Source organism: Oncorhynchus clarkii, chromosome 30, assembly GCF_045791955.1.
Source record: "Oncorhynchus clarkii lewisi isolate Uvic-CL-2024 chromosome 30, UVic_Ocla_1.0, whole genome shotgun sequence".
Classification (NCBI taxonomy): domain Eukaryota; kingdom Metazoa; phylum Chordata; class Actinopteri; order Salmoniformes; family Salmonidae; genus Oncorhynchus; species Oncorhynchus clarkii.
Genome location: NC_092176.1, coordinates 8,939,755 through 8,967,615, shown reverse-complemented (window position 1 = coordinate 8,967,615; position 27,861 = coordinate 8,939,755). Strand labels below are relative to the sequence as shown.

The 27,861-nt window shown below is 43.8% G+C and overlaps 1 protein-coding gene across 1 annotated transcript in view; it reads right to left on the bottom strand.

The window, feature by feature from the left end:
* The window catches only part of LOC139390217 (transient receptor potential cation channel subfamily M member 6-like), a 67,946-nt gene that overhangs the window by 17,351 nt on the left and 22,734 nt on the right, over nucleotides 1-27,861 (bottom strand). The window contains exons 11-26 of the mRNA XM_071137474.1: nucleotides 20,613-20,713; nucleotides 20,320-20,454; nucleotides 19,719-19,772; nucleotides 19,443-19,583; nucleotides 17,847-17,981; nucleotides 17,395-17,666; nucleotides 16,980-17,208; nucleotides 16,415-16,561; nucleotides 16,009-16,164; nucleotides 15,625-15,753; nucleotides 4,069-4,320; nucleotides 1,487-1,661; nucleotides 1,215-1,329; nucleotides 860-1,056; nucleotides 512-644; nucleotides 3-414 (exon numbers count right to left, since the gene is read on the bottom strand). Coding sequence (XP_070993575.1) covers nucleotides 3-414; nucleotides 512-644; nucleotides 860-1,056; nucleotides 1,215-1,329; nucleotides 1,487-1,661; nucleotides 4,069-4,320; nucleotides 15,625-15,753; nucleotides 16,009-16,164; nucleotides 16,415-16,561; nucleotides 16,980-17,208; nucleotides 17,395-17,666; nucleotides 17,847-17,981; nucleotides 19,443-19,583; nucleotides 19,719-19,772; nucleotides 20,320-20,454; nucleotides 20,613-20,713 — 2,783 coding nt within the window. The remainder of the gene's footprint in view (nucleotides 1-2; nucleotides 415-511; nucleotides 645-859; nucleotides 1,057-1,214; nucleotides 1,330-1,486; nucleotides 1,662-4,068; nucleotides 4,321-15,624; nucleotides 15,754-16,008; nucleotides 16,165-16,414; nucleotides 16,562-16,979; nucleotides 17,209-17,394; nucleotides 17,667-17,846; nucleotides 17,982-19,442; nucleotides 19,584-19,718; nucleotides 19,773-20,319; nucleotides 20,455-20,612; nucleotides 20,714-27,861) is intronic.

The following is a 27,861-nucleotide window of genomic DNA, read 5'->3' as shown; positions in this document are numbered from 1 at the left end:
ACCTTCTCTTCCTCTTTTGTCTCGCCAGCCCCCCACCCCTCACGACCACCGTCCCCCCATGTTCCCGGGTGCCACTCCAGTGGCGGACGGTGGCTGAGGGAGGTGAGGCCCCACAGCAGGGAGGGTGGGGTGCTGTGGTAGGCCTTGGGTGTGTGGCAGGGCGTGATGTCAATGTGGGGGAGGGTACAGCTGTTGGGTGAGTAGTGATGGGAGTGGGCAATCGGCCGGCAGTGTCCCAGGTGGGCTTCCTTCTGCTGCAGGCTGTCAGAGGCCGACAGTAGGGTGAGGGTGTCCACGGCCAGGGCGGACAGGACCTGCAGCTGGCCCAGCTGGCTGTCCAGCACCTGCAGGCTGTCCTGGATGAAATGGACCCTTTCAGATACCTCACCAATAACTACACCCATCTCCTCAGCCCTGTCAGGTCAAGGACACAGAGACATTCAGGGGAGTCACAAAAAGGGTATCTCTATGGCTATTGAAAACTCTATGGCTATCGAAATCTCAGTCTCACCTTTCTGCAGTGGCTCGGATCCTGTGGATCTGGCTGCAGAGAACATCTTGTTTTTTCTCGTGGAAATACGCTATCACACACCTATCCTCAAACTCATGAAGCCTCTTCAGCTCCTCTCGGCCGAGGTAAAGCTCTGACAGAAGGAGAGAAAGATTACAAACAAGTCCATATTTCAAACACACATACACTCACTTAGAAGTACTGTAGCATTTTCCTACCATGTGGAAATGCTTTGAATCAATACTGTCATAGAACAACAGCATAGTAGACTAAGGCTAAATCAGTTGTACTCATCCAAAAACACGCACCCACACCCACACCCACACACACACACACACACACACTCACTAAGCCGACAGGAGTCCCTCTCCTTCTCAGACAAGCCCCTGTGTTTCCGGTAAATGGCGGTCACACACAGGGTCACGTGACTCAGGCTGATGAGGGGCGGGGGCAGCCACGGCTTCTCCTGATAGGTCATAATGTAACGGTAACGGTTGTACATCCACAGCTTTTTGGACGTGGACTTCATTTTAAAGTAGACATTGCTGTCAAAAAAAAGATCCATAACAAACCGTAAAGCACTGAGAGATGCTGCAAAACCCTATTTGTACATAAAGCATAAACAGGAAGACACAATCAGGCAGAGAAAGACAGATTCAAAAGACAATTTATATTTTTTTAATGGAGGGTTTAGAGTCCCTACTTGAGAAGGGCAAGGAGGACGTTGACCATGATGAGGTACTGGAAGAAGAGGTAGACGGCCTGGAGGAAAGGGTGGAGGAAAGCCCCGGGGGCACACGGCTTGCCTTCTGCACAGGCTGCCATAAACACAAAAGGGACAAGGGGTCTCAAATGGCACCATATTCCCATTGACTGTGGCCCATGCAGGAGTCACCCCCACAACTCTGGTGTTGCAAGCAACTCCAACCAAACGGAAGCACAACTGTAACTGGTCACTGGTTTGTAGTTACTCACCGTCTATTTCATCGGGGTACCCTTCTCCAAACATCATCCAGTACGGCTGGTTGACCACATCTCTGAGCAGGCTCCATGACGGAGCTTCGTCTGGAGACAAGATGGCCTTCCTGGACACCCCGAAACTCAGCAGCACGATGGCCATCATGACCACAATGTAAAACATGTTACTGGTCTGAGCAGATGGGTCGAGAACATAGAGGAAAATATTTTAAAATGGGCGATTCCACGCAAGCGGGAGTGGTGAATATTTTTGGTATCTGGCAATTCTCACATGGAAACTTAATTGAGAGGAAGGATGTTTGACACATTTGTATCACAAATTGTTTTTTGTTTTTTTATCGTGATAAAATGTTCCATTTGAAGCCCTTTTTAGAACTACAGTGCATTCGGAAAGTATTCAGACCCCTTGACTTTTTTCCACATTTTGTTCCGTTACAGACTTATTCTAAAATTGATCAAATAAAAATACATCCTCATCAATCTACACACAATACCCCATAATGATAAAGTGAAAACAGGTTTTTAGAAATGTTTGCAAATGTATAAAAAAATGTTTAAACTGAAATACATTATTTACATAAGTATTCAGACCTTCGCTATGAGACTCGAACTTGAGATCAGGTGCCTTCGGTTTCCATTGATCATCCTTGTTTTTACACCTGTGGTAAATTCAATTGATTGGACATGATTTGGAAATGCCCACACCTGTCTATATAAGGTCCCACAGTTGACAGCGCGTGTCAGAGCAAAAACCAAGCCATGAGGTCAAAGTAATTGTCCGTACAGTTCCGAGACAGGATTGTGTCGAGGCACAGATCTGGGAAAGGTTACCAAAAAATGTCTGCAGCGTTGAAGGTCCCCAAGAACACAGGGGCCTCCACCAAGTAAAGGGGTCTGAATACTTCCCTATGCTGTGGCATTAGGGCTGGCACAATTACCGTATAACTATGTAACCAACGGTTATGTATGAAGACCACCATGAAAATAAAATAACCGTAATAACTGTTTTCTTTTTTGTGAACCGAACAGCTGACTGAAGAAGAGATGGCCAGGCATTTGTGCGGATGAGCCCGTTTCTGGGGTAACATGGACTCTTTACAACATAATGAAACTTTGTTGCTCCTTGCTGAAACAAGCCTAGGCAACGCCCCGCTCCCTGCAGCAGCAGCACACCTAGAAATATAATGAATAGAACGGGCTTGGAACATCTAAGCCTGGAAATTTGGCTAATAAACTCCCTCGCAATGGCTGGCTGGTAATTTCCATGGTAATCACATCACAAATCACAAATCATAGGACATATTAATGGGTACACTTCCTGCTTTTATTTCCTGCTTTGATCCTATGGGTACACTCGCAATGGCCACCAGTACACCCATTATGCCATAATTTATTTGAATGGGGACGCCGGTTCTACTAATTCTATAATGGTGACCAGGGTCATTTGGCTGACAAATAAATGTTATCCAAAATTCCATGACCGTCACATCCCTATGTGGCACAAGTCCGTTTTTTTTATCCTGGTGCTAGGGAGTCACACAAGGGTGCACATTTTAGTTGTCCAAGCAACAAAATAAAATCCCTGATTCTCATCAACAAGCCCTTGATTCGCTTTATCAGATATTTTATTGCTAGACTATAACTACAATGTGCATCCCTTTGGTTCCTTATAAACCAGGGGTATTCAACTCTTACCCTACGAGGTCCGGAGCATGCTGGTTTTCTGTTCTACCTGATAATTAATTGCACACAACTGGTATCCCAGGTCTAAATCACTCCCTGATTTGAGGGGATCAATGGAAAAATGCAGTGGAACTGGCTTTGAGTCTCACACTCTGACCATTATTTACGTTGTTTGTTTCTATGTTTTGTTTGGTCAGGGTGTGATATGAGTGGGCATTCTATGTTGCATGTCTAGTTAGTCTGGTTCTATGTGTTTTGGCCTGATATGGTTCTCAATCAGTGGCAGGTGTTTGTCATTGTCTCTGATTGGGAACCATATTTAGGTAGCCTGTTTTGTATTGTGGTTTATTGTCTATGTGATGTTGCATGTTAGCACTCAGTTTCTATAGCGGTCATTTGGTTTGTTTAGTGTACTTTGTGGTTTTTTTTTGTCTATAATTAAAAGTATGTATTCACACCACACTGCGCTTTGGTCTCCTCAATTTGACGATCGTGACATTGAGTTCCAGAGTTGTGTTTGAGGGCTATAGACCAAGATTCTAAAAACACTGGGCTGTGATTAGGTGGAGCTATGCATTTTATTTAACTAGGCAAGTCAGTTAAGAACAAATTCTTATTTACAATGACGGCCTACCCTGGCCAAAACTTCTAACCCGGACGACGCTGGGCCAATTGTGATCGCCTATTGTGATACAGCCCGGGATTGAACACTGGTCTGTAGAGGCGCCTCTAGCACTGTGATGCAGTGCCTTAGACCGCTGCGTCACTCAGGATCTCTATTACACTAACCCAGTAGGGTGCGCCTGAAATGGCTTACAAAAGTAGTGCACTATATAGGGAATATAGTTTTGTATGTACCCTAGATGTTAGCCCACGGAAGGAAAGGCTGTACTCACCATCTTGGTGATCATGGTGAGGTAGTGTCCAGCGTGCTGGTTGACCGCTAGCAGGTCCAGCATCCGGACATACCAGAAGATGATGTCCAGGCAGTAGGTGATCCGCCCTGCCGTCCGGTAGGACCCGCTGTGCCAGCGCAGTGCCAGCCCCACCAGGAAGAGGAGGATGGCCAGGAAGTCAGACACGTTCCAGTACTCTCCGAACCACACCTTCAGCTTCTGACTGGGCTTCCTCGGCTCCGACATGAACACCTAACAGGTAGACAACCCACACATTTGTCACATTTACTGATTTATTTGACTTTTTTTTTTATCATAAAAAGCCAGTACACACATTTAGGTTGTGTCCCAAATGACCCCAATTCCCTCCTTAAGGCTAATGGGCTGCATAGTAGTAAAGTAAAGCCATTTGTTTAGGGGCTGCTGTTGATTATCTGATTAGCCCTAAACTTCTAAATTAGAATGAAATTTGACTCAACAATAGAACACGTAGAACTGTAGCTTGATCCAGCCATGGAATTGAAATCATACTTCTTTTGTCTCCCACAGCAATTCCTTGAATTACAATGGTGAAGTAATACAAGACATTGTGTATGCATGTATTCTATGACCAGAATCAGAAGACCGCTCACACCGACAATAAAAGCCGTTTTAATGGATGCCAGTGTTAGCCACTTTTCCTAATTAATTCACGTTACATGTAGTCCATTTATGTTGAAGCTAGTTGTATGTGATGGTAAAATCAGAACTTTTGTCTGCATTTTTTTTTGCCAGCTTTGTTTTTCTTGCAGCTAGAGACAGTGAAGAGGTAGGATTGGGATACTGTAGCTACCAGTGTGGTCGTCTGAAATTGGGGAACAGCTGTGGTAAGACAGTTTAAACAGAAACGCTTCTGCAGTAAATGAACATTCACAGGCTAGTAGTAGAAGTACACTGAGTGGGTGCAGAATTGATGAATTCATCCCGCTCCCGTCCGCACCCGCAGCTTTTCATACCGCACCAACTGTCTGTCTCTGTCCGACTCCCACCCGTTACCGCAAGAACTGGTCCCGAACACAAGTCACATGTGATTTGAGTCATGTAACGCAGATCACTTGTCAGCCATGGTCACTATAGGCAATATCAAAATGTGCAGAAATAACCTAAGAAATTGGTTAAATTAGCAGAGCTTCTCACATGGACCATTATTATACAGTCGTAGTTTGAACAGAGCAAAGTTAGAGACTTTCAATTTCTCTTGAGCTACGTTTCATAGCCTACCTTTTAGAAGTGCGATGATTTTTAACGGAGACAAATATGAGTGTAACTGACATAAAGGCCACAAGATGTCACCCAATTATTTTCCAAACACTTTCACTGGCTGCCACTGCTCTTGCTCAACAAAAAATTCCCTCTGTCTCATCACAACTTTTAGGGATATTTCAACAAAACGATGTTGTGGTAAATTAGACGTTAGATCTAGAATTTGTTTAAAAAATATATACAAGTAGAAAAGCCTTAAGGTAAATGTAGATAATTTGAGTAAAGTAGTAATATGTTGGATGAGTGTGTTGGGGTCAAACACTTTTAGGAGGACGATTTGCAGGCAGAGACAAATAACTGGGGATTCAATGTTAATTGAAAATTAAAACGAGCAATGCTTGCTCACCATGGTAGACTGTGTGCGTGTTGCAATTTCAATGATGATCACATTTTTGGATTGCACATCGACTCACTTGCCCTCCTTCTTTCCATCACAAATATTTGTTTACGGACACTGTAAACAAATATTTGCGCTACAGTCCCATAGCCCTCTAATGCAGAGGGAGTTTAACACTTTCTTTACTGCAATACTGTAGCGGTAGAGGTTGTAGTAGTATGAGTAGCCTACAGTAGTCTGATACTTTTTTAAAAACCTTTATTTTATCAGGGAGTCATACTGAGACCAAGGTCTCTTTTACAGATGAGCCCTGAATTACAGAGGGCTCCTGAAGTAGGTCTAGGTGGTTTGGTGTCTGATGTATTGTTGCCTATGGAAACTGTCTGCATCAAAATTATGTCACAAAGTATGTTTTTTATGTAATAATGGTGAACAGAATAATTCAATCAGTGTTTGCCACCACTGTTGTTGAACCATAGCCTATGATTTGCAGTAACATGATAATACAGCTTAATTTGTTGCCAGATAGTGTTTCTCAAGTAGGCTACATGGAGGTAAGTTTAACCAGGGGTTAAATGATAATACAGCAAAGTTTAAATCCATGAAAATATAGAATTGTATTCCCCTTTCAGACACAGCGCATCTTTCACTGGGGACGGGGATACAAAAAAAGAGGCATCGGAGGGCTTTAGGTCCATGTGGGCACCTCAGAGCGGTTGGGTAGGCTGTATGGTGGTTTCAGCCAGATGGATTTAGGACTGCGCCGGACACCACAGAGCGTGCAGAGGTACTCTTTATTTAACTGACGTAGCTGGCAAGGTAACTACTGTTTGACTTAACAGAAGAAGAAGAAAAATGTTCCCAGAGCTGAGCTAGTAGTGTAACTGACATGTAATGTTCGCTAATGTTTCATCCCCTCTTGACTGAAGTTCAGTCTGAAGTGAATGAGCTAAGCTAGCTAGTAGCTGCTGGAGGCTAGAGCTGAACTGGCTATCTGTCAGGTAGTTGTGTGTGTGGAACAGTTGTGTGTGTTTCAACAGAAGTAAATTAACTTGTCTCGTTTTCGTCAGTGGGTGTACCATTGGAGCTAGCCAAAAGGGATTTCCAATCTATAATGTTTGCCCCAATCAGTCAGTATAGAAATGTAACGTTATTGATCTGTCAGCTTCCTCACAGCTAATTTCCTACTTTTCACATAGACACGGTACTGACAGCTCTACAGGCGTCACTGTCTTGGTGCACAGTCAGTACGCAACACTATGCTCATCATGTCTTAGCTGGACAGGTGTCCCTGCGGGGTCAGACAGCCAGGGAAGACCAGTCTGAATTTTGCAGTATATTGTGACAATCAGTGGATGGATATAACGTTCCATCTTGAGTTGATGGGTAGACTACAGTCTGGGATCTGGGAATAATGGTAATTTCAATTATTGAACCATTGATTCTATTCTTGGATAATATAATGTATAAACGTACACCAAGGTAATTCTTTGTTATGCCTCATCTGAGCAGGATCAGATGGTGACCGGGGTCTCATCAGGGTCAGGCAGCCAGAGAAGACCAGTCTGTGGTGGAGCTGAGGTGAACTTTTGTAGATGCAATACTTTACTATCTCTGTGCAGCGAACACTGGACAAGCAAGAAGCTGCATGCTATTTTAAGAGTCTCACAAACCTCAAGTTGATTTCCAAACTGCATCAAGGGTTGATAGAGGCTTTTCCTGATGACACACAACAAGTAAAACAAAAATGTGAGGAAGACCTGGGAGACGCTATTGATGATAATGAATGGATGTTAGAATTCCCAGTCATGGAGACGGTTATAAGAATAAACTATAGCATTTATAGCGGCTAAGAAATGCAATGCTATTAATTTGAAGGATGGTTATCCTCCCACAGTGTTACAATGGATGGCAGAAATGTCCATTTCTGATTTAATTTATTACCAGATTAATGGCACACTGTGCAACTTTCATAAGGTCTGGATGCCTTATATGGAATACTGTACGACAAAGGAGTCTGTACTGAAAACGGGCCCACGTCAAGGGAGATACCTATTTAGGCAATCCCTAGCTGCTGGGCTGCTCAGTCCTGGCACTGGGGGTCTGTTGTACTGTCGGTTGTCACTCTGACCTTGGTCTAACACACCTGAAACCAATAATGAATGTTTCACTAAGATCCTAAAGCTGAGTGGGGTGTGTTGGGTTGGGGCGATGTAGGGCGGTGAACCCCTAGGGGCAGGACGAGGCGACCCAGCTATATTGTGTGCAAGTATAAAGAGCTCTACAGTACTATTAGGCCTACGATATGATTTACAGTGCCCTCAGTAATTCTTCTTCTTTTGGCTCAATGCTCAATGTTTGGATTTTAAATCAAACAATGACTACGAAGTTAAAGTGCAATTGTAAATATACTTAAGTATCAAAAGTAAAAGTATAAATAATTTCAAATTCCTTATATTAAGCAAAGAAGACGGCTCCATTTTCTTGATTACATTTTTTACAGATAGCCAGGGGTACACTCCAACACATAATTTACAAGCGATGCATTTGCGTTTAGTGAGTCTGCCAGATGGTAGTAGGGATGACCACGTGTTCTCTTCATAAGTGTGTGAAATTGGACCATTTCCCTGTCCTGCTAAGCATTCAACATGTAATGTTTACTTTTGGGAGTCGGGGAAAATATATGGAGTAAAAAGTACATTGTTTTCTTTAGGAATGTAGTGAAGTAAATGTAAAAAAAATATGTAAATAGTAATGTACAGATACCCAAAAAAACTACTTACAGTAAGTAGTACTTTAAAGTATTTTTACTTAAGTGCTTTACACCACTGATTTGTTGAATTGTGAGGCGGCAGGTAGCCTAGTGGTTAGAGCAGTATATTGTGACAATCACTAATCGAAAGGTTGCTAGATCGAATCCCCGAGCTGAGAAGATAAAAATCTGTTGTTCCGCCCCTGAACAAGGCAGTTAACCTACAGTTCCTAGGCCGTCATTGTAAATAAGAATTTGTTCTTAACTGACTTGCCTAGTTAAATACAAATTAATTGTCAATTTCTCAGAGATTGTTACTACATTCAAAATGTGATAGGAACAACTTCCATCTGTCTGCTACAAATTGGTATAACTACACTCAAAAAATTAGGGGTTCTTCTAAGATCCCCAAAGTTCTTTGGAGAACCTTTGGGTTCTTGGCACTGAACATGGCCCCCTTCCAAGGACCCCTTCCAAGAACCCCATTGGAGGTAGTTGGTGGGGGATCTTGCAGGAACCTAACTGCCCAACTGAAACATTTGAATTTGATAGAACAGCAGGTCTCGGCACTTACCCTAAATTGAGGAGGTCATTACATTTCAGTTAAGGTTTGTCCCCATATGATCTAAATTGATATTGTTTCATTCCATCTATCTTTTCATATTTGTGCCCGTCTTTCTAAAACAGAAAATGGACACAATTCAATGGATATCAATCAACAAAGAGGTAATAAGAATATGTTGACGGCTAGCTGTATTGCGTGCAGATGACTGAACTGCTCACTTTGGTGTCTGTGTCTGCAGGTATATAGACGAGGAGGCGTACAAAGGTATGTCCATTGGTATGTTATGCAGATCACATTTACCCTCCTCCTCCCTTACCTCTTCAATGAATATCCCAGAGGCCTCTACATTATGGACAAGGTATGTGTATTAAAACCATTATCAAAACAGTTTTTTTAATTCACATTCACCACGAAGACCACGGTGTGAATGCTGTTTTGTTAAATATCTGTATAATAAAAATTGTTGACATACCCTCCCTACAACCTGAAAAAAAATAACCCCTTTCACTGGATCCTCAAAGAACCTTTTGGGGTTAATTTCTTTAACTACCCCCTTATTATTATCATATTATTAATAATATGCATAAAAATAAACAATATTTTAGTTGTCAGTGTTAATGATTTTAGTGGCAAAGCAGAATGAAAAAAATCCAAATATGAGGTAAACTCCCAGCAGAGCCCCAAGTCAAATTAGTGTTTCCTCTGGCGTGTTGATGATAATGTATTGATGTTCTCTGTATCTATAGCCAGAATGATTTTGTAGTGAATGGTGACTTAACAGGTTTCCTGTTATATTCATCAGAGGTGTAGGGAGGGTGAAGTCTGAATCCAAAATTGTTTTATTATACAGATGATTAACAAAACATGCACACGACAGTATTCATACCTTGGTTTTTGTGGTTATGTGAATTAAAAAAAACTGTTTTGATAATGGTTTTAATACACATACCTTGTCCATAACAGTATGGCTTATGGGATATTCATTGAAGAGGGAAGGGAGGAGGAGGGTAAATGTGATCTGCATAATAACAAACCAATACCAATTGACATACCTTTGTTTGCCTCCTTGTCTGTATACCTACAGACACAAAAGTGATCAGTTCAGGCATCTGCACCCAATACAGCCAGCCTTCAACATATTCTTATAGCCTACATATTCTTACCTCTTTGTTGATTGATATCCATTGAATTGTGTCCTTTTTCTGTTTTTTGAAAGATTTGCACAAATATGAAAAGATAAATGGTATTGTCATAAAACAATATCAATTTAGATCATATAAGGGACAAACCTTACCTTAAATTGAAGAGATCTTTACTTTTTTTCAGTTAAGTGTCTGCACCTCTGTCCCTTTTAAAATTCAAATCCAAATGTTTCAGTTGGGCAATTAGGTTCCTGCAAGAACCCCCACCAACTAAGGAGGTTCCTTGATGAACCCCACCGCCTTTGGGGTTCTTGGAATAACCTTTTGGGGGCAATTTTCAGTGCCAAGAACCCTAGGGTTCTTCAACAAACTTTGGGGATCTTAGAAGAACGCTTGTTGAATTTTTTGAGTGTACTTTGAAGTTTGTTAAATACCATGACTTACCAATACAGTTATTAGAAAGAAAACACATCTAGCTACCAGAAAAAACTGCTGAAAAACAACCCAACAGCACATCAATCAGCAACATTTGTTGTAATCTACTTTTTGAAAAGGTACAGACTCTTCTGATGCAGCACTTTTTTAAAAATTGTCTGAACAGTTAAACACTTTGATGTTTGGAACAACTTCAAATGTGACATTTTAGAAACATGGATGAACGTCTCATTGTGATGTGAAACTGTGAGAGCTGGTAGAAAGAATCACTATGTAAAGTCTAATGCAGAGGAGGAACAGTCTATTATTGTGGGGTCTAAAGCGATTCTCCAGTAGTTGTGTATACTTTTTAGCCAGCCGTTGCGAAAGTAGTGCTCAAGAGCCAAAAGTGGTCCCAGAAAATTGCATACTACATCACATATGTACACAACGTCATTGCTCTCTCTCTCTCTTGCCACTTGCTAGCTGTCACTCAAATGGCAAGGGGCTGAAGCTCATTAGCTAGAACTCTAATTGCTAGGGGGCTTGCCCACATGTGGGGAAAATGTAGGGATAATGGCACTGCACAGCCACCAGTAAACCGTCACTTTCAAACTAGGGATTTTGTGGCTAATTGAGGTAAAACTAATTCCACTCATAGATTATGCATGTATGAACTACACATTAACATATCCAGCCCAAAGCAGGAGGTTTATAAAATACTTGTTAGTCACAAGTTCCGGCGCATCTCTTTAAGTCATACAAACATGATGTCAATAGATGTATCAGTCTTGATGAAATGAATGATAACTGAAATATAGGTAAATATAGATTGAAAAAACGGGTGGCACTTATTGCCCCCGGCACAAGGTCCATTTAGCAATGCTCCTCTCCCCATTAGTAGGTGTCCTCTTGGCTAATCTCTATTTCCTTTAGTTCATTTACGCACTACAAACACTCTCCTCAAAAGTAGTAGCCTATTCCAGAGATTGCCTACTCCTATGTAGGATGTGACTTGAGAAGCACAATGTGGCTAGTGATTTGTTGGCTCCCTTGGCAACCTCTTGCCTCACGATGGTGACGTCATAAAGCATACTGTATAACTAATGACAGGCAGTGTGATTGGTTATCATTGTGATTCTCATGTGCTTGATGGTAAAGTTGAAGACTAAAAATAAGAACTTTATTTTCCCCGCAAGGGAACTTAGTTTTGGAGTGGTTCAGAAAATAAATAAATAACATAAACATAGTAGGTTAGGCTACACCTCAGCTACACAGCAGCCACCAGGGCGCGCTCTCAGAGCATGTACAGAAAGACTGGCAGGGATATTAACAGTAATTTTCAACCTCTCCTTGTCCCAGTCTATAATCCCCACATGTTTTAAGATGACCACCATTATTCCTGTTCCCAAGAACTCTAAGGCTTCATGTCACAATGACTACCGCCCTGTAACAGTCAACGTCTGTAATCATGAAGTGCTTTGAGAGGCTGGTTATGGCACACAGCAACTTCCTCTTCCCAGAAACCCTAGACCCACTCCAATTTGCATACCGCTCCAACAGATCCATAGACGACGCAATCTCAATTGCACTCCACACTGCCCTCATCCACCTAGATACTAAGAATACATATGTGAGAATGCTGTTCATTGACTACAGTTCAGTGTTTGTCCACACACTTATTGTCCACTCCAAGCTCGTCAACAAGCTTAGGACTCTGGGACTGAACACCTCCCTCTGCAACTGGATCCTGGACATCCCGACGGGCCGACCTCAGGTAGTGAGGGTAGGCAACATCACATCTGCCACGCTGACCCTCAACACGGGGGCCCCACAGGGGTGTGTGCGTTGTCCCCTCCTGTACTTCATGTTCACCCAGGACTGAGTGGCCATGCACGAATCCAACACCATCATCAAGTTTCCTGACGACACGACAGTGGTAGGCCTGATCACCGGCGACAATGAGATGGCCTACAAGGAGGAGGAGGTAAGTGACCTTGCAGGGTTGGGCCCGGGACAACAATCTCTCCCTCAACTTTAGTAAGTCCAAGGAGCTGATGGTGGACTACAGCATTGGCCCTCAAATCCCCCACTGCCTGCTATGGCAACAAACAAAAAAATTTACTTCACATTTATTTAACCAGGTAGGCTAGTTTAGAACAAGTTCTCCTTTACAACTACAACCTGGCCAAGAATAAAGCAAAGCAGTTCGACACATACAACAACACAGAGTTACACATGGAATAAACAAACATACAGTCAATAATACAGTAGAAAAAGTGTATATATATATACAGTGTGTGCAAAAGAGGTAAGGCAATAAATAGGCCATGGTGGTGAAGTAATTACAATATACTAATTAAACACTGGAGTGATTGATGTGCAGAAGATGAATGTGCAAGTAGATATACTGGGGTGCAAAGGAGCAAAATAAATAAATACAATATGGGGATGAGGTAGTTGGATGGGCTATTTACAGACGGCTATGTACAGGTGCAGTGATCTGTGAGCTGCTCTGAAAGAAGGAAGGGCCAGAAGTATACAGAATGGTGTCGTCTGCGTAGAGGTGGATCGGAGAATCACCAGCAGCAAGAGCGACATCATTGATGTATACAGAGAATTAAACCCTGTGGCAACCCCATAGACTGCCAGAGGTCCGGACAACAGGCCCTCTGATTTGACACACACACCTGTTTGTTAACTTGGCTTTCGCAAACCTTAGAAAGGCAGGGTAGGATAGATATAGGTCTGTAGCAGTTTGGGTCTAGAGTGTCTCCCCTTTGAAGAGGGGGATGATCGCGGCAGCTTTCCAATCGTTGGGAATCTCAGACGATACGAAAGAGAGGTTGAACAGGCTAGTAATAGGGGTTGCAACAATTTCAGCAAATCATTTTAGAAAGAGAGGGTCCAGATTGTCTAGCCCGTCTGATTTGTAGGGGTCCAGATTTTGCAGCTCTTTTAGAACATCAGCTATCTGGATTTTGGTGAAGGAGAAATAGGGGAGGCTTGGGCGAGTTGCTGTGGGGGGTGCCGGGCAGTTGACCGGAGTAGTCAGGTGGAAAGCATGGTGGAAAAATGCTTATTGAAATTCTCAATTATAGTGGATTTATTGGTGGTAAGTGTTTCCTAGGGTTCCAGAACGTTTTTGAGTTTGTGCTAGAGGATGCAAATTTCTGTTAGAAAACGCTAGCCTTAACTTTCCTAACTGCCTGTATATATTGGTTCCTAACTTCCCTGAAAAGTTGCATATCACGGGGGCTATTCAATGCAGTACACCACTGGATGTTTTTTGTGCTGGTTAAGGACAGTCAGGTCTGGAGTGAACCAAGGGCCATATCTGTTCCTGGTTCTACATTTTTTGAATGGAGCATGCTTATTTAATATGGTGGGGAAAGCACTTTTAAAGAATAACCAGGCATCCTCTACTGACGGGATGAGGTCAATATCATTCCAAGATACCCCGGCCAGGTCGATTAGAAAGGCCTGCTCGCTGTAGTGTTTTAGGGAGCGTTTTACATTGATGAGGGGTGGTCGTTTGAGCGCAGACCAATTACGGAGGCAGGCAGTGATGGCTGAGATCTTGGTTGAAAACAACAGAAGTGTATTTGGAGGGCAAGTTGGTTAGGATGATATCTACGAGGGTGTCCGTGTTTACGGATTTGGGGTTGTACCTAGTAGGTTCATTGATAATTTGTGTGAGATTGAGGGCATCAAGCTTAGATTGTAGGATGGCCGGGGTGTTAAGCATGTCCCAGTTTAGGTCCCCTAGCAGCACGAGCTCTGAAGATAGATGGGGGGCAATCAGTTCACATATGGTGTCCAGGGCACAGCTGGGGGCAGAGCGTGGTCTATAGCAAGCGGCAACGGTGAGAGACTTGTTTCTGGAAAGGTGGATTTTTAAAAGTAGAAGCTCGAATTGTTTGGGTACAGACCTGGATAATAAGACAGAACTCTGCAGGCTATCTCTGCAGTAGATTGCAACTCTGCCCCCTTTGGCAGTTCTATCTTGGCAGAAAATGTTATAGTTAGGGATGGAAATTTCAAGGTTTTTGGTGGTCTTTCTAAGCCATGATTCAGACATGGCTAAGACATTCGGGTTGGCAGACTGTGCTAAAGCAGTGAAAAAAACAAACTTAGGGAGGAGGCTTCTAATGTTAACATGTATGAAACCAAGGCTTTTACGATTATAGAAGTCAACAAATGAGTGCGACTAGGGAATAGGAGTGGGGCTAGGCACTGCAGGTCTTGGATTAACCTCTACATCACCAGAGGAACAGAGGAGGAGATGGATAAGGGTACAGCAATAGCACTTCCCTTGATCATCTTACACTACAGAGGGTAGTGCGGACAGTACTGGGGCTGAGCTCCCTGCCATCCAGGACCTCTATATCAGGCGGTTTGAAAGGAAGGCCCGGAAAATCATTAAAGACTCCAACCACCCAAGCCATAGACTGTTCTCTCTGCTTCCACATGGCAAGCGTTACCAGTGCATTGTCTGACACCAATAGGCTGCTGAACAGCTTCTATCCCCATGCCAAAATGACTGCTTAATAGCTAACAATATGCACTGTCTCTATGCACACTCACAGGGCCCTACACACTTACGCACACTGACACTCCAACACACATACAAACACTCACTCCATCATTTGCTCACACACATCCACTCACATACAATCATCATATACGCTGCTGGTACTCTTCAATCATCAAGTTTGAATTACAAACAAGTGCATTTTTAAGGTGAGCAATTACAATGTCCTACTAAGTTAAAGATGAGACTGCATGTAAAAAAGAAAGGAAATGTGTGAAGTTGTATTCAGACTGGGTGTGAGGTTGAACAGTGATAAAAGAGGTGGAGAACATGTGAAAAGAGAACGAGACAGTGAGAGCAAGATAAATAGAGAGGAAAAGAAGGAGAGAGAGATGTGAAATTCTCTATCAGGTATAGCAGATAAACTGTCAGACCTTTTGAGTCTAACATGCCAGAGATAAGACAGCTGTTCTCAGAGCAGGTTTAGTCTTCAATGTATTACACACTCACCTCTCTTATTTTCTCCACCGCGGTGGATACAATATAGACAATGACCAGCCACTCCTGAGTGCTGGGCCGGTCCTCCATCTTCACCAGAACAGTGTAGGAGAACAGCATGAGAAAGGCCAGGTAAGACATCTAGACCACACAGTGAAAAAGCATCAGCTCACGGACCAGAGTGAGAACGTCACCAAGACACAGGGATCTACGTGAGTCTAATCACTGTCATTCGTGTCAGACTGAGGAATATCTTCAACAAAAGGTCTTTGTATAATACGCATTTCCTGAGGCGTAGAAGAGTATAATGATTCCTCCCCCCCCCCCCCTCGACATATTGCAAACTGTATGGGAGAAATGACCGTGATTAACAGAAGTGGGGTGCTGCTAGCTCACCGTGTGGAACATGAACTTGACGACCGGAGTGTTGTAGAACTCGTACAGCCTCCTGGTCCAGAAGAGACACGGGGTGGTAACGGGTATGACTGTGTCAGCTTCGGGGTCTGAGATCCTCTCCCAGCATGCTGACCCCTTCTCCACATCCTGGCCCTCCTTCAGAGCACCACGAGATCATGGCCACGTTCATTAGGGCACACATCAAGAAAACGCTTTGCAACGGAAATCAATAATGAGAAAAGTCCCTCCCTGTTTCAGTCCATTTCCAACCATTTGATGTCTAATAAAAACGACTCCGGTATCAACATTAGCATCAATCTCACATTAGAATAGCAACCTAGAAGGATTTGAAGGGCTGAAATTCAGAGAGACTGGTGTTCGGTGTACATTTTGGCACCTTATTTACTGTATGCCCCTCCTGGGCTGCCTCTGGTCTCCCCGTGTCCCAAATAAACTGCAAAGCCTCCTGGGACTGGGGCACATGGGACATTTCCGCCTGGCTCTTAAAGTCTAGTAGCAGGATGGCAGGGGGCATGAGGATGCTCAGGATGATCTGACACACACAAGATTGAGACACATAAACAAACATCTAATCTGAGGGGTAACTGTTAGAACAGTACAACATCGACTGATATTACTACACTAATAATATTTATAGACTAATAGACTTATTAATAGACTAATGGACATAAGAACACACTTGAACTAATGCTTATTTATGCAGTCATTCAATCTTATCATGGAAAGAACATTGAGGTGCACTGGTTTTACATTACTTTCCAGGATCTTAAAAGGAGACAAGGTGCCTAGAACACTCAAACTGTTGGCCTTTGGGCTAGATACAGCCCATGAACTGATTTAATGCGATCTGTGGTTGTCTTAGTAAGTACGGCCCGTGGCTTTTGAGGGCAAGGCAATACCGGGTGGCCCTCCAGACCTTGTTGAAGACAAAATGAGTTTGAGACCCTCACTTTGAACCAGGAGTTCTTCCTCATGTTGAGGCGACCGGTCCACAGGTCGGTGAGCAGCATCTGGGTGCAGGAGTGGGAGACGAAGGGGCGGAGCCGGGAGGACACGGCCATCTGCAGGCAGGTGAAGTGGCTCCAGGCCTCCATCTCTGAGGTCAGCAACTTCATGGCCATGCGCTCGTTCTGCCTGAAGGCATTGTCCAGCACGTCTACAGCCAGTTGACCAAAGTCCCTGCGGCCAACCATGCCACCACACACGAACATTGATAAACACAGACCGGGAAAACACACACTCATAAACATAGTAATATACACACACAACCACAAAAGTCCACTCTGCAGAAACAACATACACAAAACCCCAGAGACACACTACTACTAAACAAACATTTCAAGATGTGTACAAGGAAAGACTGACAGCGAGTAGGTTTTGAGTTGCTCCGCTGTGGTGTCATCCATGTTGCTTTGCTTAGCCTCGTGGGCCATGGCGCGGTACAGCTTACAAGCCACAGTAGCCCGGACCATGGCCTCCTCCCCATGCTGCCACAGGAACAGCGCCATCTGCTGGCGCCTCTGCAGCACGGCCCACACAAACAGGTCGTTGAAGTTGAACACTACCAGAGAAGAGTCGCCCAGCTTGGAGCTCTGCTGCTGGGCTTCCTTCGAGTCCCTGGGGACCATGGATCTCTCCTGGAGAGAAAGGAGGGAGGGGAGAGGCGGACAGCCAATGAGAACACTAATGCACATGGGGTATTTGTAGCCACAGAATATACTAGCAATCAATAGCCTGTGTGTGTGAGTGGAGACAAGTGTCTTTAAAAGACTGCATTTGTAGGTGAAAAGTTAGCTTGTCCCAGATCTCTTACAGACCTTGCGTTTGTAGGGCTGAGCAGTGTGGAAGACAGGTTTGCATGGCGGACTGTTGTTAGGGCTTTGGGGTGGGTGAAGGGTGCAGGCTTCCCTGTTTGGTCCGGGGTCCTGAACTATCCTGTCCAGTCCAGTGTCCTGGAAATGATACCCACTCAAATCAGTGCAAAGTGAAATGTACACCAGGTTACATTTCAAAATAAAACATAACAAACAAAAATGAATACGGCTATATTATTGGTGTCCATTTTTACAACTGCTTGACGGCCAAGGGTGATATCTTGCGCTGCGTGTACTGTATACAGACATTTAACATGGGCTGTGTTATAGACCAACTACATTGTAGTCACACTGCATGCAACATTCAATGGCTGTGTGCCATGCTATCGACTGAGTAGTGGGGCTACACATTACTATGGTTGTGTTCCTCTGCCAAGACGTTGCTGACGCATGCCAGATCTTACAACACCTGGATAGGTATTATATGTAGGCTGATGAAAAACTTGAAATATCCTTATTCATGTCACTGAGGGAGAGAGGGGAATGTAGAACGTGTACATTCTGTCAGAATATTCTATTGCTAGACATCAGGGATCCTATGGAAGGAGAATGGCCACAGTCTGGTACAAGTCACGACAGCCGTGAGTTGAGGAGAAGTGGGGAATTTGGACATAGGTCAGATGAAGTGAGGAAGAACAGATATCACTAAAGTTATGTCCAGCACAGAGGTGTATTGGCTGTTCAGAGATGTAAGGAGGAGACTCAACATAGAAGGAAGGGTTAAATACCAGGGCTTGTGTGAAATTATCTTGGTCTGTTCAGCTGTCTGACCCTTTGGGGGAATAAACTTGGTTTGAGCTTTAACAATCGTGGGTGAGTTTCTACTCAGTTCATTTAGAACCTAACAAGGCCAATCAGCTAACCACATCACACACTGAGTATACAACACCTGTTCTTTCCATGACATAGACTGACCAGGTGAACCCAGGTGAAAGCTATGATTCCTTAATGATGTCACCTGTTAACTCCACATCAATCAGTGTAGATGAAGGGGAGGAGACCGGAAAACTAACGATTTTTAAGCCTTGAGACAATTGAGACATGGATTTTGTATCTGTGCCATTCAGAGGGTGAATGGGCAAGACAAAAGTGCCTTTGAACGGGTTATGGTAATAGGTGCCAGGCCCAGGTGCACCGGTTTGTGTCATGAACTGCAATGCTGCTGGGTTTGTCACACTCAACAGTTTCCTGTGTGTATCAAGAATGGTCCACCACCCAAAAAAACATCCATCCAACTTCACACAACTGTGGGAAGCATTGGAGTCAACATGGGCCAGAATCCCTTGGGGAACACTTTCAATATGCCCAGACAAATTGAGGCTGTTCTGTGGGCAAAAGGGAGGGGTGCAACTCAATATTAGGAAGGTTCCTAATGTTTTGAATACTGGTTGATGCATGCAACGTCTGAGCAGAGGAACACAACCTATATCGTATGATGCGGTCAGTTTATAGGACTAGGTTAAACACCTATCCAGACGCTGTGACATCTGGCAGGCAACTGCAAAATAGTCGGCCTGAAACGCGACCATGGTCACTTACCATGCAGTGGGTATATAAGTGGTTATAGTAGGCCCGGAAGTGTTTCCGTGTGTATGTGCTCCGATAGGCTCCTCCTATCAGATACTCAATCACCTGCCCCACGTCTATGAGGGAGACTCTGTATCCTTTGGGTATATGGTTCTACACACAAATGCACACACACGCACAAAAACACACGTGCACACACACATAAATATTTCCACACACAAATACTATAGAAACACACATAGGAAAACCTTACATTTTCCCCAATGTTGCACGTTCAACCATATTCACCTGTTTCACATCTTCCACAAGGTGATGGAGGAAATTGTCTGTTGGTCCCTGTTGCTATAAAAAATGATGACATGTCATGTCTTCATTATCCACAATCAACTCAGAAACAACCAAATGCCAACCAGAATAATACTTAAATGGCTAGTTATCTGGATTATAATACATTTGTTCCTACGGAAAGAAGTGGTAGACCAGACCATTTTAACTTTCAGAAAACAAACTTCCACAATTTTATATGATCATATATGGTGTTACTTGTCTCCTTATGGAGCTACATCATTTAAAAAGTTATGAATTATTGAATATTGTTTATAACTGGAAAGATCATCCACAGCTGGACTCATGACAAAGAGCTATGTGATCAACAAAACATTTTCAAACAGTGGGAAAACCAAACAACCAAAGAGATGCTTACACTGTATTACTGTGATTGCAAAATAAACCACTGCTATGGCAATTATGGTATATGAGTAAGCTAACAGCCAATGTACTGTCAATATGAAAACACAGAATTGCTTCTTTATGTACAGCATACAATATATTGTAACTTGTAAATACAGAGCTGAAAAGGCGATAAGAGAGAAAGTGATTAAGTCATTACCGTGTTATAGAGCTCTTCCAGACGTGAAACGGTCAGGAAGCGGTTCATGGTCATACCGTTGTCGATCAACAGTTTGACAAAGCCAACCCGATCCATGATGAGAGCATCCAGCATGGCCTGCTCCAACGAGCCAACCTGACAGACAACAACCACCACCATCAAGCATGACTGTCATACCATCAAACACAGCAGTTCCATTTAACTTTCTGAATACAAAAAAAACCTAAAAAGAATCAACATAAAATCAACGACACTGGGCAGCTTTGCCCTGGCTGCCTCCTTGTCTGTGTTACCTGCCAGTACTGGCCGTACACTTGGATGTGTTTGTTAGCCACGTCTGCTCTGTCCCAAGCCAGAGCCGTACCGAGCTGCTCCGCTGGAGATGACTTGGTACCTGTCAATTGTCACAAAATCTGTTAACTACTGTGGGCCGATCCTAACGCAACATCTGCCCTGCCTAACTCACAATTTTAAAGATCACGTGTAGATTTATTAGACATTGGTGTGAACTCATATTTCAAGTTAGGATTCAGCCCTGAGAACACATAGAACAGGCACGACTAGGGCTGTTATGGTGACCGTATTACCGCTCACCGGCAGTGATTCCATGCGACTGTTAAGTCACAGTCTCCTCCAAGCTCTGATGCTGCTGATGATCATTAGTAACTTGCTAACTGCCTGGTACTCAGCACTCTATTGTCCCTCTAATCACTCTGACCTTTCCAATAGTCAATGCAATTCCATGAGAAAACAATGTTTTGATGGCCTCTATTAAAATGAGGAGGATCCCCTCAGCTTTCTATAGGCTAGGCCAACTATATTTATTTCTCAACTCTCCTAATATTAAGCACATTGTTTCTCTTTACAACAGGTGTACAGCCTACCTGGCTGGCATGAAAACGAACCATGGGAAAAATGTCATCCATTCCCTATTTAAGAGCATAAATTATATGTATTTTTTCCCCTGCCCCTGTTTCGAAACAGGTGCATGATAATGGTAAATTCAAAATCAAAACAAATTTCACAGATATATTATTTAGTATAAACTAAATTTTAAAAAAAGAAACATCCTCTCACTGTCAACTACGTTTATTGTCAGCAAACTTAACATGTGTGTCACGACTCCGACCGAAGGACACTCCCCTTCCCGTTCGGGTGGCGCTCGGCGGTCGTCGTCGCCGGCCTACTAGCTGCTACTGATTATTTCCTCCCCCTCCTTATGTGTTGATTGTGTGCACCTGTTTTGAGTTAGGTAGTAGGCTTTATTAGTCAGCCGGCCCGCAGGGTTCCTTGTGCGGGATTAATTATTGTGATCGTCTGTTTGGTGTACTTGTGTGCACGTCTATTGGGTTTTGTGTTTTCCCATTTTGTGGGTTTTTCCCTGGACAGTTTAAGTCCCCCTGTTTGGGGCATTTGTTTGTTCAGTACGCCCTGTGTTTTTGTGAGGGTTGGCTTATGTTCAGCGTTTATTCAGTGCATTAAAATAGCACTCCCCTGAACTCTCTGCTTCCTGCGCCTGACTCCTCACCTACTACACTCAGACCGTTACAATGTGTAAATATTTGTATGAACATAACAAGATTCAACAACTGAGACATAAACTGAACAAGTTCCACAGACATGTGACTAACAGAAATGGAATAATGTGTCCCTGAACAAATTGGGGGTTAACATCAAAAGTAACAGTCAGTATCTGGTGTGGCCACCAGCTGCATTAAGTACTGCAGTGCATCTCCTCCTCATGGACTGCACTAGATTTGCCAGTTTTTGCTGTGAGATGTTACCCCACTCTTCCACAAAGGCACCTGCAAGTTCCTGGGGGGAATGGCCCTAGCCCTCACCCTCCGATCCAACAGGTCCCAGACGTGCTCAATGGGATTGAGATCCGGGCTCTTCGCCGGGCATGGCAGAACACTGACATTCCTGTCTTGCAGGAAATCACACACAGAACGAGAAGTATGGCTGGTGGCATTGTCATGCTGCAGGCTCATGTTAGGATGAGCCTGCAGGAAGGGTACCACATGAGGGATGTCTTCCCTGTAACACACACTGTTGAGATTGCCTACAATGACAACAAGCTCAGTCCGATGATGCTATGACACATCACTCCAGACCATGACGGACCCTCCACCTCCAAATCGATCCTGCTCCAGAGTACAGGCATCGGTGTAACGCTCATTCCTTCGACAATAAACGCAAATCCGACCATCACACCTGGTGTGACGACCCTCCCACTCTGTCTGCCGTATTCTTTCTCTGCTCGTTTTCCTTATTAGGATGTCGGCGGGCGGAGCCGGGAGGGTCGTCAGCGACATGGGACACACCTGGGCCCTAGGTGTGTCCCGGGATAAATACACCTCTTCCTCATTCATTGAGGAGACTCTCTCCATGCAGACACACTGATAGAGTTTGGTTGTGCCATTTTTGTGGCCATTTTGTTTGTTTGTTTGCTTTGTTTGGTAAACATGCCACTGTAGTGGATAGTTGGTTGTGTGCTGCGTTGGAGAGAGTACACTGGTTAGTTTCCAGGCCCCTGCCCAGGCTGGAAACTCTTGCTCTACTTGCTGTTGGGACATCGGTATGAGGAGGTGAATACAATCAGCTGTGTTCCTCAGTGGGAGATTTGGGTAGTGTAGTGACACTTACTACCCGGAGCTATAGCCTTTCTTCTTCCCCTGCTAGGCTTAGCGACGTGTTTCACTTTGGAATATGTTGGGCATGGTTATTTTGTTTGTTATTTTTGTGTGGTGTCTGTGGACTGAGCAGTTGTCTCTGGGGCACATCCTTGGCTTGTGGGAATCTGCCAGTGCGCTGGGTGTTTTTTTCCCCCCCTTGCCAGCTGGCTACATTGCGTAATTACCCACCGAAAATCAGCACGAAGACAAGGGTTGAGTTATTGTAGGTTTTGGAGAAGCTCCATATAAATCTCATCTCTCTTCTGTGGTGCCCAGTGTGATTGTCAGTTCTCTTGTGGTCCGGTCTGGTGTGCTCAGCAGAGGAGAAGAGCAAGATATTTTTTTTGTTGTATTTACTTGTGACTATAGCGTCTTACGTAGACAAATGTATTCGCTTTCCATCAGAGGAAATGTTAGAATTATGTACTAAAGAACAGCTGTTGAAGATCGCTGAACACTACAAGGTTGAAATTAGTGATAAACATCAAAAAAATTATGTTAGGTTGATATTGAAGGCCAATCTGATGGAGAGTGGTATTCTTGAAGTCACCACTGGGGCAGCCTCTACCGAGGACTCCCCGTCTCCCCGTAACGTTACAATGGCCGCTCCATCAGTTAGTCCTAGTAGTCTTCTTTTTGAACAGCAGAAGGAACTGCTTCTGTTAGAGCTAGAGCATGATCGTGTAAAGTATGAAAAGGAATTGGCATTTAAACAAGATATGGAGCATGCTAAAATCAAGAGCAGCTAGAGTTGGTTAGGGAAAGAAAGCTCTCAGGGGAGAGTTTGCTCTGGGAAGGTGACCCAGATTTACCTAGGTGTCGCTCCTCTTTCGGTCATGCCCCGGACACATTTGATATTGTTGGGAACTTACGGTTGTTGCCAAAATGTAATGAGAAGGACCCTGAGACATTATTTTTTGTTTGAGAGCGTGTTGCTGACGCTAGGAGTTGGCCTGATTCTGACCGCACTTTAATGTTGCAGTGCGTGTTGACTGGTAAAGTGCAGGAAGCATATTCAGCTCTTAGTGTCAGTTATGATGAGGTTAAAATGGCTGTGTTACAGATTTACGAATTGGTCCCTGAGGCTTACCGCCAACGATTTAGAACTTTAAAAAGGTATAATAAACAGACTCATATTGAGTTTGCGCAAGAGTTATCTTCACAGTTTAATCGATGGTGTTCCGCCTCGGCAGGGCTGTGTGATCTGATTATGCTAGAGCAATTTAAGGACAAAATCCCTGATCGTATAGCCGCGTACATTAACGAACGAAAAGTAAAGCCTGTCGCTGAAGCTGCGGTTTTGGTGGACGAGAATGTTTTGACTCACAAAAGTGTCTTTGCAGAGCCCCGTATTCGGAGTGAGAGGGGTCTTTCGGAGAGATTTTGGCCTAGCTCACGGAGATACTCTTGTTCACAGGCAGAGTTTCATTCAACTAGGGTTAAGCCTGACTCCTGTGGTAAAGCTGACTTTGGTCAAAAGTGTCACTACTATCAAGGTTCAGGTCATTGGAAAAACGAATATCCGGGTTCTCAGGGCTAGGGGTAAATTCAGTACTTGCGCTTACGTTAAATCTAAGCCTGCAGCGTTAGCAGCGCCTGTCCCACATCAGTTCACTCCTGACACACTGTCTCATGCTCAGGGGCATGTGAAAGTCCATATTGACCCAGACTATTTACCTTTCATTACAGAGGGTGTTGTGTCTATGTTAGGAAGTAACGACCTTGTGCCAGTGAAGATCCTGAGAGACACAGGTGCCTCTGAGTCGTTTGTGTTGGAGTCTGTGTTACCCTTCTCTGCTGAGACTGATTCAGGGAATAGTGTTCTAATTAGGAGAGTAGGTTTGAACACTCTGTCAGTTCCATTGCATAAACTGATGTTGGATTGTGAACTGGTGAAAGGTGAGGTTGTTGTGGGGGTGTGTCCTTCGTTGCCTATTGAGGGTATCGACGTTATCCTTGGGAATAACTTGGCTGGTGAGCGTGTATGGCCCGTCGTGTTTAATCTCTTGTGGTTTCCGCCTAGCCGTCATTTGTAGGGATACCTGATGAGAGAGCGCAGAGTTTCACAGAGGCGTTCTCTGCGTGTGCAGTGACACGTTCTATGAGCCGTGGCAACCTGGTCACTGCTCCGGCTAACGAGAATACCACAAAGAAGTCTGTTACTGCTTTCCCTGTTAACCCGTTATCTGTACCCCGCTCCGATCTAATCAAGGAGCAACGGGCTGACCCCACATTAGAAGAGTTGAGTGACCAAATTGTGCCTGTGGAACAGTTGGGAGATGTTGCCCATGTCTATTTTGTCCAAGAGGATGTCCCAATGAGAAAGTGGGTGTCTCATGGTAGTTGTTTTTTGGGGGAGGTGATTAGTCAGGTTGTTGTACCTGTTAAGCTTCGTGAGTTAGTGTTGACAACATCCCACAACGACGTTGCTGGACATATGGTTGTGAGGAAAACCTACAGTCGCATACTAATACATTTCTTTTGGCCTAGGTTAATGTTATGGGATTTTGATGAATAATGACTAAATTATAACTAAACAGAATACTACTATGTTACTGTATGGATGTATGAATCTTATTATAATCACAATACTGAATGTAACGTGTAGTTTTCGTCCAGAATTAGAAAGACTGTCAGCTCCATTAGTTTCTAACAAGGAACAATCGTCAGACTGGCTGGAATGCTGAGTTCCTTACAGGACATCCTGTCTCTACCCAGGGAGGGGAGAGACCTTGGGCTTGTAGTAGATTGTTTAACAGGTGGCAGACAATGTGGGAAGGCTTGTGAACTATATTACCATTGTATCGGAGAGAAGGAGGAGCAGCATTCAAAATGCTATGACGAAATATGATATAAACCAATGTACATTGTATTATGATCAGTACTCTCGAGAATAAACGCTATTGATTGATTTTGAGACTGGTCTCTGTCCATTTTATGCAAATAAGTATCTTACAAATTCTTAGAAATGGGCAGAGTGTTTTAATTGAATTGGTTGATGAACATATAGGAATAAAATTCCTTTAACAGTTAAAGAGATGTTTCTGAGTTCATCAAAACTTGTCACACCTGTCAATTAACTGGTAAACCGAATCAAGCTATTAAGCCGGTACCACTGTTTCCTATTCCTGTACTCAGCCAACCTTTTGAGTATCTGATTGTTGACTGTGTTGGTCCACTGCCTCGTTCTAAAAGGGGTAGTAGCTACCTTTTCACTATGAGGTGTCTAACCACTAGGTTTCCTGCTGCCTATCCTCTCCGTTCTATCACGACTGCACAAGTCTGTGCTAAAAGCTTTGACTCAGTTTATTTCACTGTTTGGAATCCCTAAGGTCATTCAGAGTGATCAAGGATCTAATTTCACCTCTAATCTGTTTGGTCAGGTTCTCCAACAGCTCCATATTAAACACAATTTGTCTAGTGCCTATCACCCGCAGTCAAGGAGCGCTGGAACGTTTCCATCAGCTTATGGTACTGAGATGGATTTGGAGGAGGGGTTGCCTTGGTTACTGTTAGCCGCTAGGGAGGTTTCACAGGAAAGTATGGGTTTCAGTCCAAATGACCTTTAGACATAGGGTGCGTGGACTTCTATCTGTTCTCCAGGATGACTGGAAGTCTCCCGAGACCCCTCGGTCCCTGGTATCTTATGTGTGTGATTTTGCCTGTACGCCTGTACGCCGCTGGTGAAATGGCTAAAGAGAAGCTATCATATTCACAGGAGAGGATGAAGGGGATATTTTATCGGCGAACTGAGCCTCGTCACTTTAGTCCAGGTGACCAGGTTCTTGCTCTGCTGCCAATTGTTGGTTCTCCTTTTCAAGCCAAGTTTCAAAGTCCATATACGGTTCTGCGCCAGGGCACTGACCAAAACTACCTAGTTGCCACTCTACCTTGGCACCTTTCAACACCCCTCATTATCACATTTATGTATGCAAACACTCACTTACACTACTGATTACTGACTACATACATCATTGTTAATTGTATTTATTTTTATTCTATTAATAAATATATTTTGTTATTCCTTATCTCCGCTTTGTCTCCCTTCTAGTTACGAACTTTGAGCCGGTTCGTGACACCTGGTAAGACAAAACCGTGACTTGTCAGTGACGAGCACTTTTTGCCAGTCCTGTCTGGTTCAGCAATGGTGGGTTTGTGCCCATAGGTGACGTTGTTGCCAGTAATGTCTGGTGAGGACCTGCCTTACAACAGGCCTACAAGCCCTCAATCCAGCCTCTGTCAGCCAATTGCGGACAGAATGAGCACTGATGGAGGGATTGTGCTTTCCTGGTATAACTCAGGCAGCTGTTGTTGCCATCCTGTACCTGTCCCGCAGGTGTGATGTTCGGATGTACAGATCCTGTGCAGGTGTTGTTACACGTGGTCTGCCACTGCGAGGACGATCAGCTGTCCGTCTCCCTTTAGCGCTGTCTTAAGCGTCTCACAGTACGGACATTACAATTTATTGCCCTGGCCACATCTGCAGTCATCATGCCTCCTTGCAGCATGCCTAAGGCACGTTCACACAGATGAGCAGGGAACCTGGGCATCTTTCTTTGGTGTTTTTCAGAGTGAGTAGAATGGCCTTAGTATCCTAAGTTTGCATAACTGTGACCTTAATTGCCTACCGTCTGTAAACTGTTAGTGTCTTAACAACCGTTCCACAGGTGCATGTTCATTAATTGTTTATTGGACAAGCATGGGAAACAGTGTTTAAACCCTTTACAATGAAGATCTGTAAAGTTATTTGGATTTTTACTAATTATCTTTGAAAGACAGGGTCCTGAAAAGGGGGTGTTTTTTTGTTGTTGCTACGTTTATGTAAAGACCAGATTAAATCAATAATAGTCTGATGGGTGACAATATT